Source organism: Ranitomeya imitator, chromosome 7, assembly GCF_032444005.1.
Source record: "Ranitomeya imitator isolate aRanImi1 chromosome 7, aRanImi1.pri, whole genome shotgun sequence".
NCBI classification, from domain to species: Eukaryota; Metazoa; Chordata; class Amphibia; order Anura; family Dendrobatidae; genus Ranitomeya; species Ranitomeya imitator.
The window spans coordinates 72,483,352-72,499,892 of NC_091288.1; the positions used below are offsets into that span (position 1 = coordinate 72,483,352).

Genomic DNA, 16,541 nt, shown 5'->3' on the forward strand with positions numbered 1-16,541 from the left:
AGCCCTGGGTGGGCTGGGACAAAATGACTTCATTTTACATGAAGGAGCCAGAGATCGCTCAGCCTGTAACATTGGAATGAGTTCCTGGTGGATACAGGGAATGATAAATGTCTAGCAAGCACCGTCAGCCATGTGTTTTGCCTTCTGTAATAACCTGGCCAGTATACTATGGGGTTGGCGGCTATAAATGGGACTTAATAGTAAATTTAGCAGAGTTGATAGACTGAAATAGGAAATATGCTCCTATTATAGGTTACAAATATGGCAACCATTATTATGGAATCCCCATTTTAGCACCCTGCACCATTGGCTGTAACACAACCACAAAGTATGATTGATCCACCCCCATATTCAATTGTTACTGAGATGTTCTTTTCCTGACGTTTTCTCCACACATACCTGTAATCAATGTGGCCAAAGAGTTATATTTTAATCTCATCGGTGCACAGGACTTGTTTTCAAAATGCATCAGGCTTATTTATATGTTCTTTTGCATACTTCTGATGCTTAATTTTATGATGAGGATGCACAAATGATTTTCTTCTGATGACTCTTCCATGAAGGCCATATTTGCGCAGGTGTATCTGAACAGAAGAACAATGTACCACAATTCCACAGTCTGCTAAATCTTTCTGAAGGTCTTTTGCAGTCAATCAGTGGTTCTGATTTGCCTCCAGCAAGCAGCTCTCACTGAAATTTTGCTTGGTCTTTCAACTTTATCTTGACCTCCACTGTTCCTGGTAACTGCTATTTCTTAAATACACTTCGAACTGAGGAAAGGGGAACTTGAAAACACTTTGCTTTCTTCTTATAGCCTTCTCCTGCTTTGTGGGCCTCCACCATTTTCATTTTCAGTGTGCTAGGCCGCTGTTTAGAAGAACCCATGGCTGCTGCTTTTTAGCATAAGGTTAGAAGAGGCTGGGTTTTCATAAAGCTGGGAAATTTGGATCACCTGGCCTTTCCTAATGACGGTAGTGAGCAACCCATAACCCTGACAGGCTAATAAGGATCTGAAACCTTGGTCAAAGTTATCTGAGCACAAAAAACCCTAAGGGTGCACCAACTTTTGCATTGGCCCATTTTCATTTTTGTAATTTTTAAAATGTAAAAGATGAAAATATATATATTTATTTGCCTAAAATACAAAGGAAATGTTTCATCTTTAACTTTAGGCCTTTTAGAGATCATTTCATCTTCAACTTGCTTAACTGTTCCGTAATTTGACAAGGGGTGCCCAAAGTTTTACATGCTAATATATAGGCCAACCAATGCTTTTTTTGATTCTCATTTGATAAATAACCTTGGTCATGTTGCAAGGATCGTTAAAGAATCAGATATTGATTTGTAAGGTATCTATATCCAATCGGCGGCACTGGGGAGCCACCCTTCATCCTCTTAGAGGTGAGCTGATCTGCAAACTGTGATTCAATGAACACCAAAGAAAAAGAATCACCAAGTCATTCACAAGGCCCTCCTAAGACCCTGCACGTGACATGAAGCCGGCCATGCATATAGAATTATAACGGGTAACTATTCAGTAAATAACCAGTGGATTCATAAGAACGATCTCAGCAACAACACGACAAGCTACAGTGCATATTAAAAAAAATTCAATGCCCTTGTGCAGAGTAGCAAGTGTTCAGCTGGAAACAGCTGATCCTGCCATATACAAAAAGTCTCAATTCAACAACACTGGAATTATTCCAACATGACAAATCACATTTTTTTGCAGACAAACATCCATCATTGCCCATCGCAATTCGCATAACATTTTGAACTGACAGTCAGCTGAATTGCTCCAAATCTATCATTTTGGCAGACTTTATCAAATGTGTATGGCTACTGAGTACAGTATGTTAGATTTAACCCAAGTGTTACATTTTTCAATTTATTACCATAGAAGCGAATCTGCAAAAACTAGTGATGCACTAGGCTGCAGGAAAAAGGGAGCACATAAAGCATCGAGATTGTGGTGGGAATGTAACTGTACATCATACTTTCTTGGATAATACCTATAATGGGCACTGCTTTTATTTTAGGTGGTTTAGATAGCCCATTCACTATCTCCATCTACCCCCACCCCCTGAAGATGGCTGGACCATCATTGTAAATACATCATTGTAAATACACACCTGTACTTTGCATCTCCCCCTCCTCATTGTAGATTGTAAGCTCTCACGAGCAGGGTCGTCTTATTTTGCTTTAATTATTGTATTGTTAACGTTGTTACTTATGACTTTTGTGTTTGAAACTGTTAAACTGTAAAGCGCTGCGGAATATGTTGGCGCTATATAAATAAAGATTATTATTATGTTTAGATTGTTCTTTGCCTCGCTTTTGTAAATCCAGAAGCTGTTAAAAGGGTTGTCTAATGAAAACAGGCTATCACCTATCCAGGATAGGTGATTGGGTGATGACTTGATCAACGGGTGAGCCACCACTTGAGCCTGCACCAATCCGTTGGCCACTGCTCCATTCATTTTAAGTTGGGCTTCCGGAAAAAGCCAAGCACAGCACTCGGCAGCCAAGCAGGAAATGAATAAAGCATTGATCGAGCATATGAACGACTGCTCCATTATAACGGCTTGTGCACACGACCTATTTTCTCATATGAGCGCTATCCATGGTTGTTACAAATATCATTTATACCTATGATATTCTAGGGGGCCAAGCACATGTCCAATTTTTTCGTCAGACCAAGTGATCCACGGAAACAATCAGAGAGGTATGTCCGATTTTGATCCGTGCTGAATCAAAATCAGCAATGCAAGCCCACGGGTCCATGTTGAAAATCGGGCCGAATGCAGATGACATTCAAGTGCAGTCTGATTTCCACGGACTGACAGAATGAAGAAACCTTTTTTTTCTCCACGTCAGAGAAAAAATGATGCCATTCTGTACAAACTCCGATGAGAAAAATTGGACCGTTTTTCTCAGATGTTGAAAAATAGGTTGTGTGATCCTACCTATCAGGTATAAAAGTTTCCTGTTCTGCGGATCGGTGCTGGTCCCTGTTGTTGAAACAGCACCAGTCAACAGGTTATCGCCTATCCTTTGGATAGGTGATAACTTTTTTCCACCGGACAACCCCTTTGAGCTAATATAACCACAATAATGTTAAACCAATGTACTTGGAACAAAAAATACCAAGTATTTTCCCCCTGAAAGAGAAAGCGGAAGTTAACTTTATCACACTTTAGTACTACAGCCCCGTTAAAGCTGCTGTTGTATTTCTATATCTCTTTCCGGCTATTAAATATCAGCCAAAAAAAAATTCCAAAAAGAATTGATGGTATCATATGGTAGTTATTACTAGGTAGCCAATGGATCTGAGATAATGTCAGCAGTGGTTAATGAACATGAAGAAGGAAAAGTGACACACCGTATGTTATGGTTGCACACACCGATGCCAATACAATGATATATCAACATGAGTTCTAATTGTCTTACTTGTTTAATAAAACTAAGAAGGAAGTAGGGATGGTGTAAAGAATGGCATATGGTGCGGAAGAAATCGGGCACCATAGCCATTGCTGGACAAGACTCTGCAAGACAGTACAAACCGCACTCACATCCCAATACACCCTGATTTACCTAATGGCAGATCTCCTGGCGGGCCCTTGAGTTGGACTTCTTTCTCCTGTTCACCTCTCAGGACCGCTACAGCATCAGCAGTTACTACTTGGACTATGCGTGCAGATACCTCCTCTGCCGAAGCACCAAATGGGCAAAACAAGACAAGCAAACAATACAGACAGTGTTAATATAAATGGGCAGGGAGGGTACAAAGTAATATTAAGAGTGGAAAGTACTATACTAGGAGATAGGAACAATTGTCAGATTATTTGGAAGAAATCTAAAGTTTTGCTTAAAGGTAACCTGTCACTTTGTACAAGCAGTCCTATCTGTGGATATCATTGTATACAGCAGATTAGTATATAGTTTGAGGGGTAATTATGTGGTATGACTTATATTAAATTAACGTCATCTTTCTAGAAATCCAGTAGACAGGCACACAGGGAAGGCTGTCAATCATGGAATAAGTCCGCCCACTGGACTCCTACGCATAGAAAACAACTGTGGTTTAAATGATTAAAATATATACGTTATATTGAATCTTTTTGTTAATAACTATATATCAATCTGATAATCTGACCAAGTTCTATAACATGATGCTGGCAAATAAGACACTATGTTCAAAATGACAGATTCGCTTTAAAAGGGATCTGTCACAATACTGTAGCGGGATTTCCCAGGACAAAGGGCTCCTTCTCTTCCCCTCAAGCTAAGGGGGCTGTAGGCTATCCCTGTTCCCAAAATTACCCCTGATGGTGGAGATGCTGGGGTCTGGTACCGTGCGATGCTCCTACATGGACTGTGAACTGTTTCCTTCCCCACCCAGCAAGGTATAGCTTAACAATTCCTGGTTTAATGCCGAAGGAGTAGTCTGAATTAGTAGCAGTCGATTGTTGTTGTTTTCAGGAGATATCTGTGTGGATTTGGTATTGTGTGTTTTATCCTAATCTTCACATTTGGTTTGTCCCTCCTACTGTTCCCCTGATTTCCACTTGGTTGTTCTGTTAGTGTATTTGTATTATTGTAGTTTTGTATGATGATTGTTGTCTTTTATCCCAGTCTGTTTCCCCTGTCTGTCAGGATTGTGTTATCCTATAAACTTCTGTTCCGTACCTCGCTGGGTGGGGGAGGAAACAGTGCAGTGTGCATGTAGGAGCATAAGAAGGTACGAGACCCCAGTATTTCCATCATCGGGGGTAATCTGGGGAAAAGGGATAGCCTAGGTCCCCTTAGCTTGAGGAACAGGAAATCATGCTACAGTATCGTGAAAAGATCTGTCAGAAAGATTTCTTCCCCCAAACTATATATATTATATGCACATGTAGCTCTTTCAAAGACAAATCCAACAATATCTTTACATGTCCAGTCCATTCCTCCACTCCTAAAAATCAGCTTTTGTATAGACATGCAAATGAGGCTGAAGTCCTTTCTGCACCTGTGAGCTCTTCCCAAGTCTCTGACAATCCAGCTCTATTCCCTGCCCCGCATCATCCTTCTACTTGCCTGAGAGCCTCTATGGTGTGTGACTTCAAAGGAGCCATCAGTGAAGCAGGAGGAGGCAGCGCTGGGCGGGGAATAGAGCTGGAGTGACCGAGTCTCCAGATCAACAGACACAATTGCATTTAATTTAAAGCACTGATTTCCCTTTAATAAAGGAACGGTCTGCCTAGATAAAGATATTGCTTGATTTGTCTTTGAAAGAGCTACATGTGCATACAAATAGTTTGGGGGGAGGGGGTGAAATCCTGCTGACAGGTTCACTTTAAGAAAAATGGCAATAGACAATTCATATGGTATGAATATGAAACAAGAATCCAAATATATGAAACAGTGAAATTGATACAGATGGTAATTAAAATAATTATGACGAGGTTGAACTGTCAGCGTAACAAACAGGAAGTGTTGTCATGAAGACACTGGGAGATGAAAGATTTTTGGCTTATGACTAGTGACCATCTCTTATAGGCAACGTATGGGTCAGAACAGCAGTATAGTGGCCATTGCTGAGAACTGCAGTTTAGTTTCTATTAAAATCATAGGTCCTAAGTATCAATGAAGTGGACAGACTCTTTCATATTGGAATATACAGTAGTTTTGAAAAAAATATTACATTTTATTTAGAGTAGTTTTAGACCTCCCTCTCATCACAGAAAGGGTTACCTGCGTTCTAGTAGTGCAGAGACATGCAAGGTTCCTTGACCCTTCCAGAGAAGTGAATGACTACATAGATATATTAGTTCAAAGCGGTAATTTATGAGCAGTCCAGACAGACGAGTCAAGGAGACATCCTATGCAGGCTCCCTTGCATCTCTTGACCATAGTGTTTGATATGGCAGGAAAAGAGAGAGCACCCAGATATCTCCATGGTATAAGAGGCCAGATAAGTAAGGCTCTGCTCACAAGTCCGCTTGGAAATTCTGCACATCTGTTCTGCTTTAGAAAAACAAAACTGAATAAGTGATCCACTGCACCAGTTCTGCAAATGGAAGCAAAGGGACCACATTAATTTTTATGGGGTCCGTTTGCAATAGGTTTTTAAGAATTGAGGAATAATCCTGCATGCTTAACACTGATGCAACGGATCACTTATTCCATTTGTCTATTCCGAAAATGGAATAGCAAGTAGACAAGAAAACAGAAACTTAGATTTTGCGCACAGGGGAGAGGTATATAACACAGATCATATTATAAATATACAGTTATATGAAAAAGTTTGGGCACCCCTATTACTCTTAAGCTTAATGTTTTACAAAAATTGTTTTTTTTTTGCAACAGCTCTTTCAGTTTCATATATCTAATAACTGTTGGACACAGTAATGTTTCTGCCTTGAAATGAGGTCTATTGTACTAACAGAAAATGTGCAATCTGCATTCAAACAAAATTTGACAGGTGCATAAGTATGGGCACCCCACCAGAAAAGTGACATTACTATTTAGTAGATCCTCCTTTTGCAAAAATAACAGCCTCTAGTCGCTTCCTGTAGCTTTTAATGAGTTCCTGGATGAAGGTATTTTTGACCATTCCTCTTTACAAAACAATTCCAGTTCAGTTAAGTTTGATGGTCGCTGAGCATGGACAGCCCTCTTCAAATGATCCCACAGAGGTTCAATGATATTCAGGTCTGGGGACTGGGATGGCCATCCCAGAACAGTGTAATTGTTCCTCTGCATGAATGCCTGAGCAGATTTGGAGCGGTGTTTTGGATCATTTTCTTGCTGAAAGATCCATCCCCTGCGTAACTTCAACTTTGTCACTGATTCATGAACATTATTGTCAAGAATCTGCTGATACTGAGAGGAATTCATGCGTCCCTCAACTTTACTAAAATTCCCGGTTCCGGCATTGGCCACACAGCCCCAAAGCATGATGGAACCTCCACCAAATTTTACTGTGGGTAGCAAGTGTTTTTCTTGGAATGCTGTGTTTTTTGGCTGCCATGCATAACGCCTTTTTGTATGACCAAACAACTCAATCTTGGTTTCATCAGTCCACAGGACCTTCTCCCAAAAAGAAATTGGCTTCTCCAAATGTGCTTTTGCATACCTCAGCCGACTCTGCTTGTGGCGTGCTTGCAGAAACGGCTTGTTTCGCATCACTCTCCCATACAGCTTCTCCTTGTGCAAAGTGGGTTGTATAGTTGACCAATGCACAGTGACACCATCTGCAGAAAGTTGATGCTGCAGCTCTCTGGAGGTGGTCTGAGGACTGTCCTTGACTGATCTCACCATTCTTCTTCTCTGTCCTTCTGATGTTTTTCTTGGCCTGCAACTTCTGGCCTTAACAAGAACTGTACCTGTGTTCTTAATTTCCCTTACTATGTCCCTCACAGTGGAAATTGACAGGTTAAATCTCTGAGACAGCTTTTTGTACCCTTCCCCTGAACAAGTATGTTGAATAATCTTTGTTTTCAAATCATTAGACAGTTGTTTTGAGGAGCCCATGATGCCACTCTTCAGAGAAGATTCAAACAGGAGAACAACTTGCAAGTGGCCACTTTAAGTCGCTTTTCTCATGATTGCATACACCTGGCTATGAAGTTCAAAGCTCAATGAGGTTAGAAAACCAAAAAAAGTGCTTTAGTAAGTCAGTAAAAAGTAGGTAGGAGTATTTAAAACAAGAAAATGATATAGGTGCCCATACTTATGCACCTGTCAAATTTTGTTTAAATGCAGATTGCACATTTTTTGTTAGTACAATAGACCTCATTTCAAGGCAGAAACATTACTGTGTCCAACCGTTATTAGATATATGAAACTGAAATAGCTGTTGCAAAAAAAAACAATTTTTATAAAACATTAAGCTTAAGATTAATAGGGGTGCCCAAACTTTTTCATATAACTGGACGTAATTGTACATGGAAAAGAATAAATCATGACAAAGACAAAGGATGATAATAAGCGATTATTCTTACAAAGCTAGTAACAAGGATAAAGTTATTCAAATCTTGAGCATTTGTTAAAGGGAATCTGTCACTACCTCATCTGAGATCAGCATGATGTAGAAAAAGAAACCCTGATTAAAACAATGTATCACGCAGTATATTAGGTGCAGCAGTTGTGACACAATCAGAGTTTTTAGATGTAACATGAAGCAGAGCTCAGAAAGCTGCCCCCGTCCCACACAAGAGCTTTGTCTGTACATTGTATATTGACAGTGAGCTGCTTTTCAGAGAAAGGGGCATGGTCAGACCACTTGGCATGAGGGTGCTAGTCTGGGCAGTGATAATCTCCTGGTGAGAAAACATTGATTGTATGGAAGCAACAGCACACAGCCTAATAAGTGAGATATCGCTGAGAACAGTGTCTAAGCCCCTACCTCATGCTGTCGTCAGATTACATAGCAAAAACCTGCTGTCAGATTCCCTTTAAGAGGATAGTTTTATGTATGTACAGGGAGGCCTAACTCTTCTCACTGAGAAAATATTTAAGAGCACAGCTAGAGAACAGAAATGAGAGCCTGACAGAACACGAACTGCAAATGGATCATAAACACTTCTTGTTCTTTCTACCAGGTAGCACAATTATCCATATAATAATGCACAACGGGAATCTCCTAATCCACAGCACAATTCATCTGTGACATATGAAATGTAACATCAGGAATAATACATTTCCAGGAAGAACACTATTAGGTTATACATTCGATAGATTTATTAGTGGAGGCTATAATTTTAATTTTTATACGCTCACATTTTTCTACTACTGCTCTAGATGTTTTTGATATATTTTATATGTTGGAAAATTATTGGAGACATTTTTCTATAACCATAAAAAAATATACACAAAGCAAAGATTGGGCAGAGGCCAAAGGGTTATCTAAGTGGCTGAGGCTTATCTAAGGATATGTTCACATTGAGTTTTTGTCTGGCAGTCAAATCTATGGGTTCGATTCATCAAGACCAGTGTTGTTGATGAGGGGGTGTGCTGGAGTCAGACGCTCCTGATTCATGAAAAGGTGCATGCCTCTGTACGCCATACCAGAAATCTTGGTCTACCAAAGTACTTGTCCCTGGTAATGTAGATTCTGGGGGTCAAACCCAAACCCCCACGCCTCGATTGCCTCCTTTAAAGGGAATCTGTCACCTCATTTTGCCGCTATAAACTGTGGCCACCGCCATAAGGGGCTTATCTATAGCATTCTGTAATGCTGTAGATAAGCCCCGATGTAACCTGAAAGATAAGAAAAACAAGTTAGATTATGCTCACCCAGGGACAGTCCGGTTCGGTTCTGATGGGCATCGCAGGTCCGGGTACGGCACCTCCCATCTTCATACGATATTGTCATCCTACTTGCTTCTGTCGCGGCTCCTGCGCAGGCGTAATTCTCTGCCCTGTTGAGGGCAGCGTAAAGTACTGAAGTGCGCAGGCGCTGGGCCTCTCTGACCTTTCCCGGCACCTGTGCGCTGCAGTACTTTGCTCTGCCCTCAACAGGGCAGAGAATTACGCCTGCGCAGGAGCCGCGACAGAAGCAAGGAAGAGGACGTCATCGCATGAAGATAGGAGGCGCTGGACTGGACCACGACGCCCATCGGACCCGGACCGCCCCTGGGTGAGTATAATCTAAATTGTTTTTCTTATCTTTCAGGTTACATCAGGGGCTTATCTACAGCATTACAGAATGAGGTAGATAAGCCCCTAATAGCGGTGGCCGCAGCTTATAGCAACAAAATGAGGAGACAGACTCCCTTTAATAAAAACTCTGACAGTCCAGATTGGATACTGGCCACAGCAGCCTTTAGGCTATGTGCACACGTCAGGTTTTTTTCCTGACAAAATCCGGAGAAATCTGCCAGAAAATCGCGTTTTTTTCCGCGCGTTTTTCTCGCGTTTTTCTCGCGTTTTTTGCGCGGATTTTTTGCAGATTTTTGGCGTTTTTTTTTTTTTTTTTTCCCTGAATGCATGAAATCCGCAGAAAATCCGCAAAAAGAATGAGCATGGCCATTCTTTTTGCGGATTGCGTTTTTTTTGCGGAAAAAAACGCATACATCTGCACAAAAAATGCGGAATGCATTCTAAATGATAGGATGCATAATTTGAGCGTTTTTTATGCGGATTTATAGCGTTTTTATCGGGAAAATCCGCAAAAAAAACGCGAAAAATCCGGACGTGTGCACATAGCCTTACTTAACAAACACTTTGCAATTTATCAGCTTGAACAATATCATATACTTGGTAAGGTCACTGAAGCAACAAAACACTCTGGTTATTGCCAAAACCAAACCGTAAACCACAATTACTCCCAGCTGTAACCCAAAGGGTTCCTTATTCCAGTAACAGACTCCCAGGGACTCGACATTTCTTTGCTGAGAGTCCGAACAATCACCAAACCAACTAATCAGTCTTTTACAATTGGGTAATCCAAATCTTGATGAATCCCCGAGGAAAATTTAGAACCAACTTCAAGGACCCCCAAGCACAATTAGCCACTATGACCCAATAAAAAAGACCCTTATTAATTCCCAATCCTTCCAAATTCTCAAAAGAAAGTGGGAGGGACTGTAAGTCTGTACCTAGCAGCGGAAACAGTGAAAAACCCAGCCCCTACCAGGCCTTATAGACCTCCACCACTAACCCTACTTCTATGCATCAATAGTAACCCCATCTTCCCTCCAACCCATTGGGGGCTCTGGCCTTCTCACGAGTACGATTTCTGTCATAGGGAATGCCACGGCTCATCCAGAACTAGAAGCAGAGCCGATCAAAAAACATTGGGAAAAGCCAAAGTGTGAATATACCCTAAAGATGCTGTCGATGTACCTAAACACTTACACCCCAATGTCTGGATACCCATAGTCTGGAACAGATTGACACATTAGAACGAGATGAAGTTGTGATCATTGTTGTAAGGGAGAGGGTGACATCAGGGAAGATGTTTAATTTATGAACATTATCATAATTTTGGTAAAAGTTATTAATGGGATATGTTGACTATTATTCTTGAGAACTGATAACTTGTCCTGAAGAATAGAAATCTACTGAATTGTAAGTCTATGTCTTTAATAAAGACGTCAGCACAGTAGCCCCTTTTCACCCCTCTTTGTAGGAGCACAATATAATGCATTAGGGTTCAGTACTATTACACAATTAGGATATTTATTTGGGTACTGTATGGTAGCATGTTCTAGGTACTGGAGGGCACTAAAATTAATGTACTTCATTTTTAGAATTGAGAGTCCTCAGTGGTTGATACCTTTTAATGGCTAACTGAAAAGATGGTATCCAATTGCAAGCTTTCGAGACTACTCAGGCCTCTTCATCAGGCATAGATTAAAAGAAATTCTGGAGAATCACATATTTATGTACAAAACATCACAGAAAAAAAAACATGGATAAGACAGGTGACATGAAGCAGAATTATCATGGGTGATAAACAGTTATGTCCATAAATATTGGACCAGGTCTTAGATAGGGAATGTTTTATTGTCCTCTGATTGGGGTCTGGTTCTGTTGTGATGACCCCACATGGTCTGAAGGGCAAATTCCTTAGTTCCTTAGTTGATGTAAAAAGACATAAATCCATGCGACACATTCATTCCTGCACTAAGACTGTCAATGGTCATCATCAGTTTATATTCCCATATTCTTCTGTCTCTTTGAGATTTGAAGTTGCCTTTTAAAACAAGTAATTTCATGTCCATAATGTTATGATCCGGGAGACAAAAATGTGGGGTCATCACAACAGACTCAACCACTGAGGACTCACAATTCTAAATATTTTTCTATCTACTGGCTAACACGGTACCAAGATATATATCTTTCCTGTACTTCATTTTGTAAGTAAAGCATGAGCACAGCATGTCACGGTATTGGAGTACAGTATATGCTAATATTTTCACTCTGTGCAGTAGAATTACACGCTCAAATTACGTTATTTCATCCAAACTGTGTTATTTTACATTTATTTTACTTTTTAAGAAGACACGACTGTTGGCATGGTCATATTTCAGGCGTTAAAATTAAGACTGTTTCTTACTATAAAAACAGTAAACTATCAGTAACTAACAGTATGCTATCAGAAGCCCACACAAGAATCCCTATGGTGCGCAAAATAAGTATTTCATACACTGCCAATTTTGCAAGTTTTCCCATCTACAAATAACGGAGAGGTCTGTATTTTTTTTTAATCATAGTTATACTTCAACTGTGATTGACAGAATCTTAAAAAAAAATCCAGATAATCATATTGTATGATTTTTACATAATTAAATTGCATTTTATTACATGAAATAAGTACCTCTCTATTCTTTGCAAGTGGGAAAATTTGCAAAATTGGCAGTGCATTAAATACTTATTTTCCACACTTTTTGTACAGACACTCAACCAATACCTTGAGTCCAAACTGTAGTATACTAAAAACAATTCTAATAATATAAACCCAACTATAACAATAGAAAGCATGTAACTTTATGAGAATACACAGATATTCGCACTGGCAAAACGTAACCAGACTGCCTCCAGGGACTTCCTCAAGAGCAACATTGCTTCATATTCTTCACTTTGATGCTTATTTCGAGAGACAAGAGAACAGAGCACTGCGGCGGAAATTGTGATTTTACTATTAATGATGCTGAAAAAGGGACAGACACTTCTGAACTAATGGACGTCCTCTATAAATAGTAGAGCTAGCCACTTTAATTTACCCTTGAAGGCTTAATACTGTATTTTTTCTGAGGGTTCATTCATAGTTCAAGGAATATAGGAAAGGTACGGATCAGCAAACAAAAACTGTCTACTGGACAGACGGTCTTTGTAAGCCAAAAATCCAATGGTGCTCCGCTAAAAGTCCCAACCGGGAAAAGCAAAAAGAATGTCGGAAGCAAAAAAAGGTTTAGTGGCACTCACCGGAAAGATGAAACAAGCATTCTTCATTCAAATCCTTAAATCATGGCAGCGTGGAGAGGGTATCGGATGCGGCTGTACAGTCGACAGCTGTACAGATGACGGTCATTTTGTGTCCGAGTATGTTTCCACCACTCAGATGCGAAACGGATGTCTTCTGCACAGCCACACCCGCTACGCCTCTCCTCGCGGCCATGCTTCAAGGATTTGAATAAAGAATACTTGTTTTATGTTCCTGGTGGGTTCCGCTAAACCTTTGTGGCTTGAGCCCATAGATTTCAATGCTTAAATAGCTCTTGAGACTAAAGGGAATTTGTCACCAGGTTTGTGTTGCCACATCTGAGAGCATTATCAAACACTGAGCGCTCCTTGCTGTAGTTTTATTAAAATCAGTTCTATCTGCTGCAGCTCCATTGGTCCTCTCAAAGCGGAGCCCAATAATTGACAGTTTTCTGTGTTCACTGTGCATAGGCAGAAAGCTGTCAATCTATAGTGGGGGCAAGAGCTAATAAATTTGGTATGCGACATAGCAGGTGCTTATCATTGAGAAGACTGGCAGAGCTCCAGCAGATAAAACAGTGCGATTATCAAAACTACAGAAAGAAGCCCAGTATGTGACACATTGCTGTAATCAGCATCGCTCCCCCTACAGCATGCTGCTCTCGGGTGGGACAGCATAAACCAGGGAACAGATTCTCTTTAATCTACCCTTCTGACAGTCAAATCTAAAATATCCCATACATTTCTGTATTTAGCTTTCTTTTTCAAATCAGTCTTTTAAGCTTCATTCCTTCCATCAGAGAGATGATTTCTGTAATATTTAGACATTATATTTTGAGATCACACAAATTTCACCCTATATTTCTGAAATAAAGAAATAGTTGTTAGCTGGTAATTTTTATATTGCCTTTAATTCTCAAAAATCATGTTGAGCATCGAAGCCCCAAAAATACAAGCAAGCCATTCCCAGAAAATCACAAAACAGTATCTTTACTCTTTCCTATGTTTGGGCTTCAGTATTGTCCGAATATTGAAAGAATAGTCTTTAACATCCATAAATTGTAGCCATTCAATGTGGACAGATCTCTCATTTTGAGTAAAGGACAGCAGCGATGAAACTGTCATCTCTTTTCAGAGTGGATTCCATTTAATCAATGTCTATGCACTGTCAAAGTCAATGGCTGTCCTTTGTGCACCCCACTTTCAGGGGTTAATCCAAGACTATTTTTTTTTTCTTTACTATGAGCCTAAAAATTAACAGGCAGGTCGTTGCTACTTACCAGCCTGTTGTGCCCGATGCCGGTCTCTGCTGGCACAGGGCAATCACAGACTGGTCCTTGGGCTTCAGCTGACGTCACGTCAACAGAGCAGCAAGTTCTCTTCCACTCTGCTCTGTTGACGGAGCGTGAGTGCTGACATCATGATGATTGACAGCGGGCTCCCCATTGCCTAATTGCAGGAAGCCAGCTGTCAATCAGCATTACGCTGGCAGTCCCATCCCGTCATCAGAGCAGTGTGAAAGATGAAAAGCTGATTGATCTTTTGACTTGAGCAGCTGAATCGCCGGCAGGAGCGGTCATGGTCATTCCGTGCCGGCACTGGGTAGAACAGACAAGTAGTTATCAACTGCCTGTCTGTAACTTTTTAAGCACATAGTAAAAAAAATTGGGGACTAAACCCTATAACTACAGTATTTCCTATGCAAACTGCCATCAAAAATCTACTGTACATTTAGATAATAAGGGACGCTATGCCCCATAATCTAAAGCCTCCCATACTGCTGTATGCCTAAATCAATACAAATTATATTTTTACTAAATATTGGCTGCACTTTTCCTGACATTCCACGTCTATGTGAGTACCCGGCAATTACTGCTAAAGATGTTTTTGTACTGACATTTCTTCAAGTACTTTATCCTGAAGCACCATCCATGGAGCTGCTGAGACTATGATGATTTCTATCACAAGGACTGTATGATCACATTCATCCACTGTCTGTGCAGAAACTTCTAGCTCGGATCAGCGAAATTTGTCCTTCCTGTAATGCATCATCAGATTTACTACATGAACAGAATAAAGAAAATCTGAAATTCAATTTAAGAACATGAACATGGCTAAAGCTTTACAAGAACGTGAATGGAATAAGCAATGCCTGGGTTGTCTGGTGGTAACCTATTTCCGAAACCCTTCATCTAATAAGAGGGATGTCGTCCAGTCGTATATGCAATACCGTACTAACACACCTCAAACATCACGCTATAATACAAGCACCTCACAATAATACACATCTATAGACTGCCATGTACAAAAGCCTTGATAAAAATACAGTACTTCTGATTACTAAACAATCCTGAATGTCTTCACAAGAATATAATTTGTGCTTTCAAAAGGCTGTAAGAAAAAAAAAAAGATTTTTTTTCTGGGCAATATCACTGACAATAGCGCAGATATAGCAGCTATCCTCTTGAAAAGGAGCTGCTACCAGATTTTACAAGACAAGCTGTCCACATTTCTAAAGAGATCCTTTAGACCCGATGAGGCTGTTTTACTTACTTTGACAATCCAGATCCAAATCGCTGTTTAGTCCTTTTTTTAAAAAATCCTGCCACCTCTTGCTTTGTGAGTCTAACTCTAGCTCTATTTTAATATCAGGCTGAAAAACTTTCAAAAAGGGATTGTACAGCCATCCAGAAATGGATTTTTAAAATAAGTATATCAGCCTCATCAGGTTTAAGAGATCTACTAACGGTAATAAATATACAGTCTGCATTGTGAAATCTGATGACAGAAGCAGTTTAATCTAGCATTATGCACATTATGAGCAGATTGGCACAATTTGATTGGCAGATTGGCAATTTCAGGAAAATCAAGCTGGTCAAATGTTAATGTATTTAATGAGATGATGAACACAGAGAGGCATTTATCTATGTAGATTGGTAATACAATAACTTGGTTTGATAAGTAGAGGCTAAAAAAATGTCTTGAGGTTGTGATGCCATCTGCAGGTTATTGTTTTTTTTCTGCAGGTTTCTGAAAATGAATGTTTAAACGGTATTTATAGATCAAATCATGAATGTGTGGTTTGTTTTTGTCTTTTCTTGCTGAAGGGGGCAAGTTTACCTTTCAAATGGTGTATTATTTGTGTGTGGGGCGAAGTAATCACCGAAAAAGCAGTGCATATTTACAAATGTGTTTGCACATATGACTCACCATTTGTGTGTGTGGGGCGAAGTAATCACTGAAAAAGCAGTGCATGTTTACAAATGTGTTTGCATATGTGACTCACCTGCAGTGAAGTGTGCAATCCTCGAATTTGCCTGAAATAGGCTGGGCAAGCACTTCAGCAAGCTGGAAAGACCCCAAGGCAAAAGCCACCTGCAGGTAATTTGACCTCTGAAATGGTATATCATTTGTGTGTGTGTGTCGGTGGAGTATAAACGGAGCAACATGAGGTTGTGGTGCCACCTGCAGGTTATTGTTTTTTTTCTGCAGGTTTCTGAAAATGAATGTTTAAACTGTATTTATCGATCAAATCGTGAATATGTGGTTTGTTTGTATCTTTTTTTGCTGAAGGGGGCAAGTTTACCTTTCAAATGGTGTATTAATTGTGTATGTGGGGCGAAGTA

The 16,541-nt window shown here is 40.1% G+C and overlaps 1 protein-coding gene across 40 annotated transcripts in view; it reads right to left on the reverse strand.

The window, feature by feature from the left end:
- MAP2 (microtubule associated protein 2) overlaps positions 1 to 16,541 on the reverse strand; it is a 323,896-nt gene that overhangs the window by 62,203 nt on the left and 245,152 nt on the right. For 23 of the 40 annotated variants that reach the window (XM_069733502.1, XM_069733469.1, XM_069733507.1 and 20 more), the window contains one exon: positions 3,595 to 3,708. The exons of the other annotated variants lie outside the window; for them this stretch is intronic. In XM_069733502.1, the coding sequence (XP_069589603.1) occupies positions 3,595 to 3,708 (114 nt within the window). The remainder of the gene's footprint in view (positions 1 to 3,594; positions 3,709 to 16,541) is intronic. 40 annotated transcript variants of the gene reach the window in all.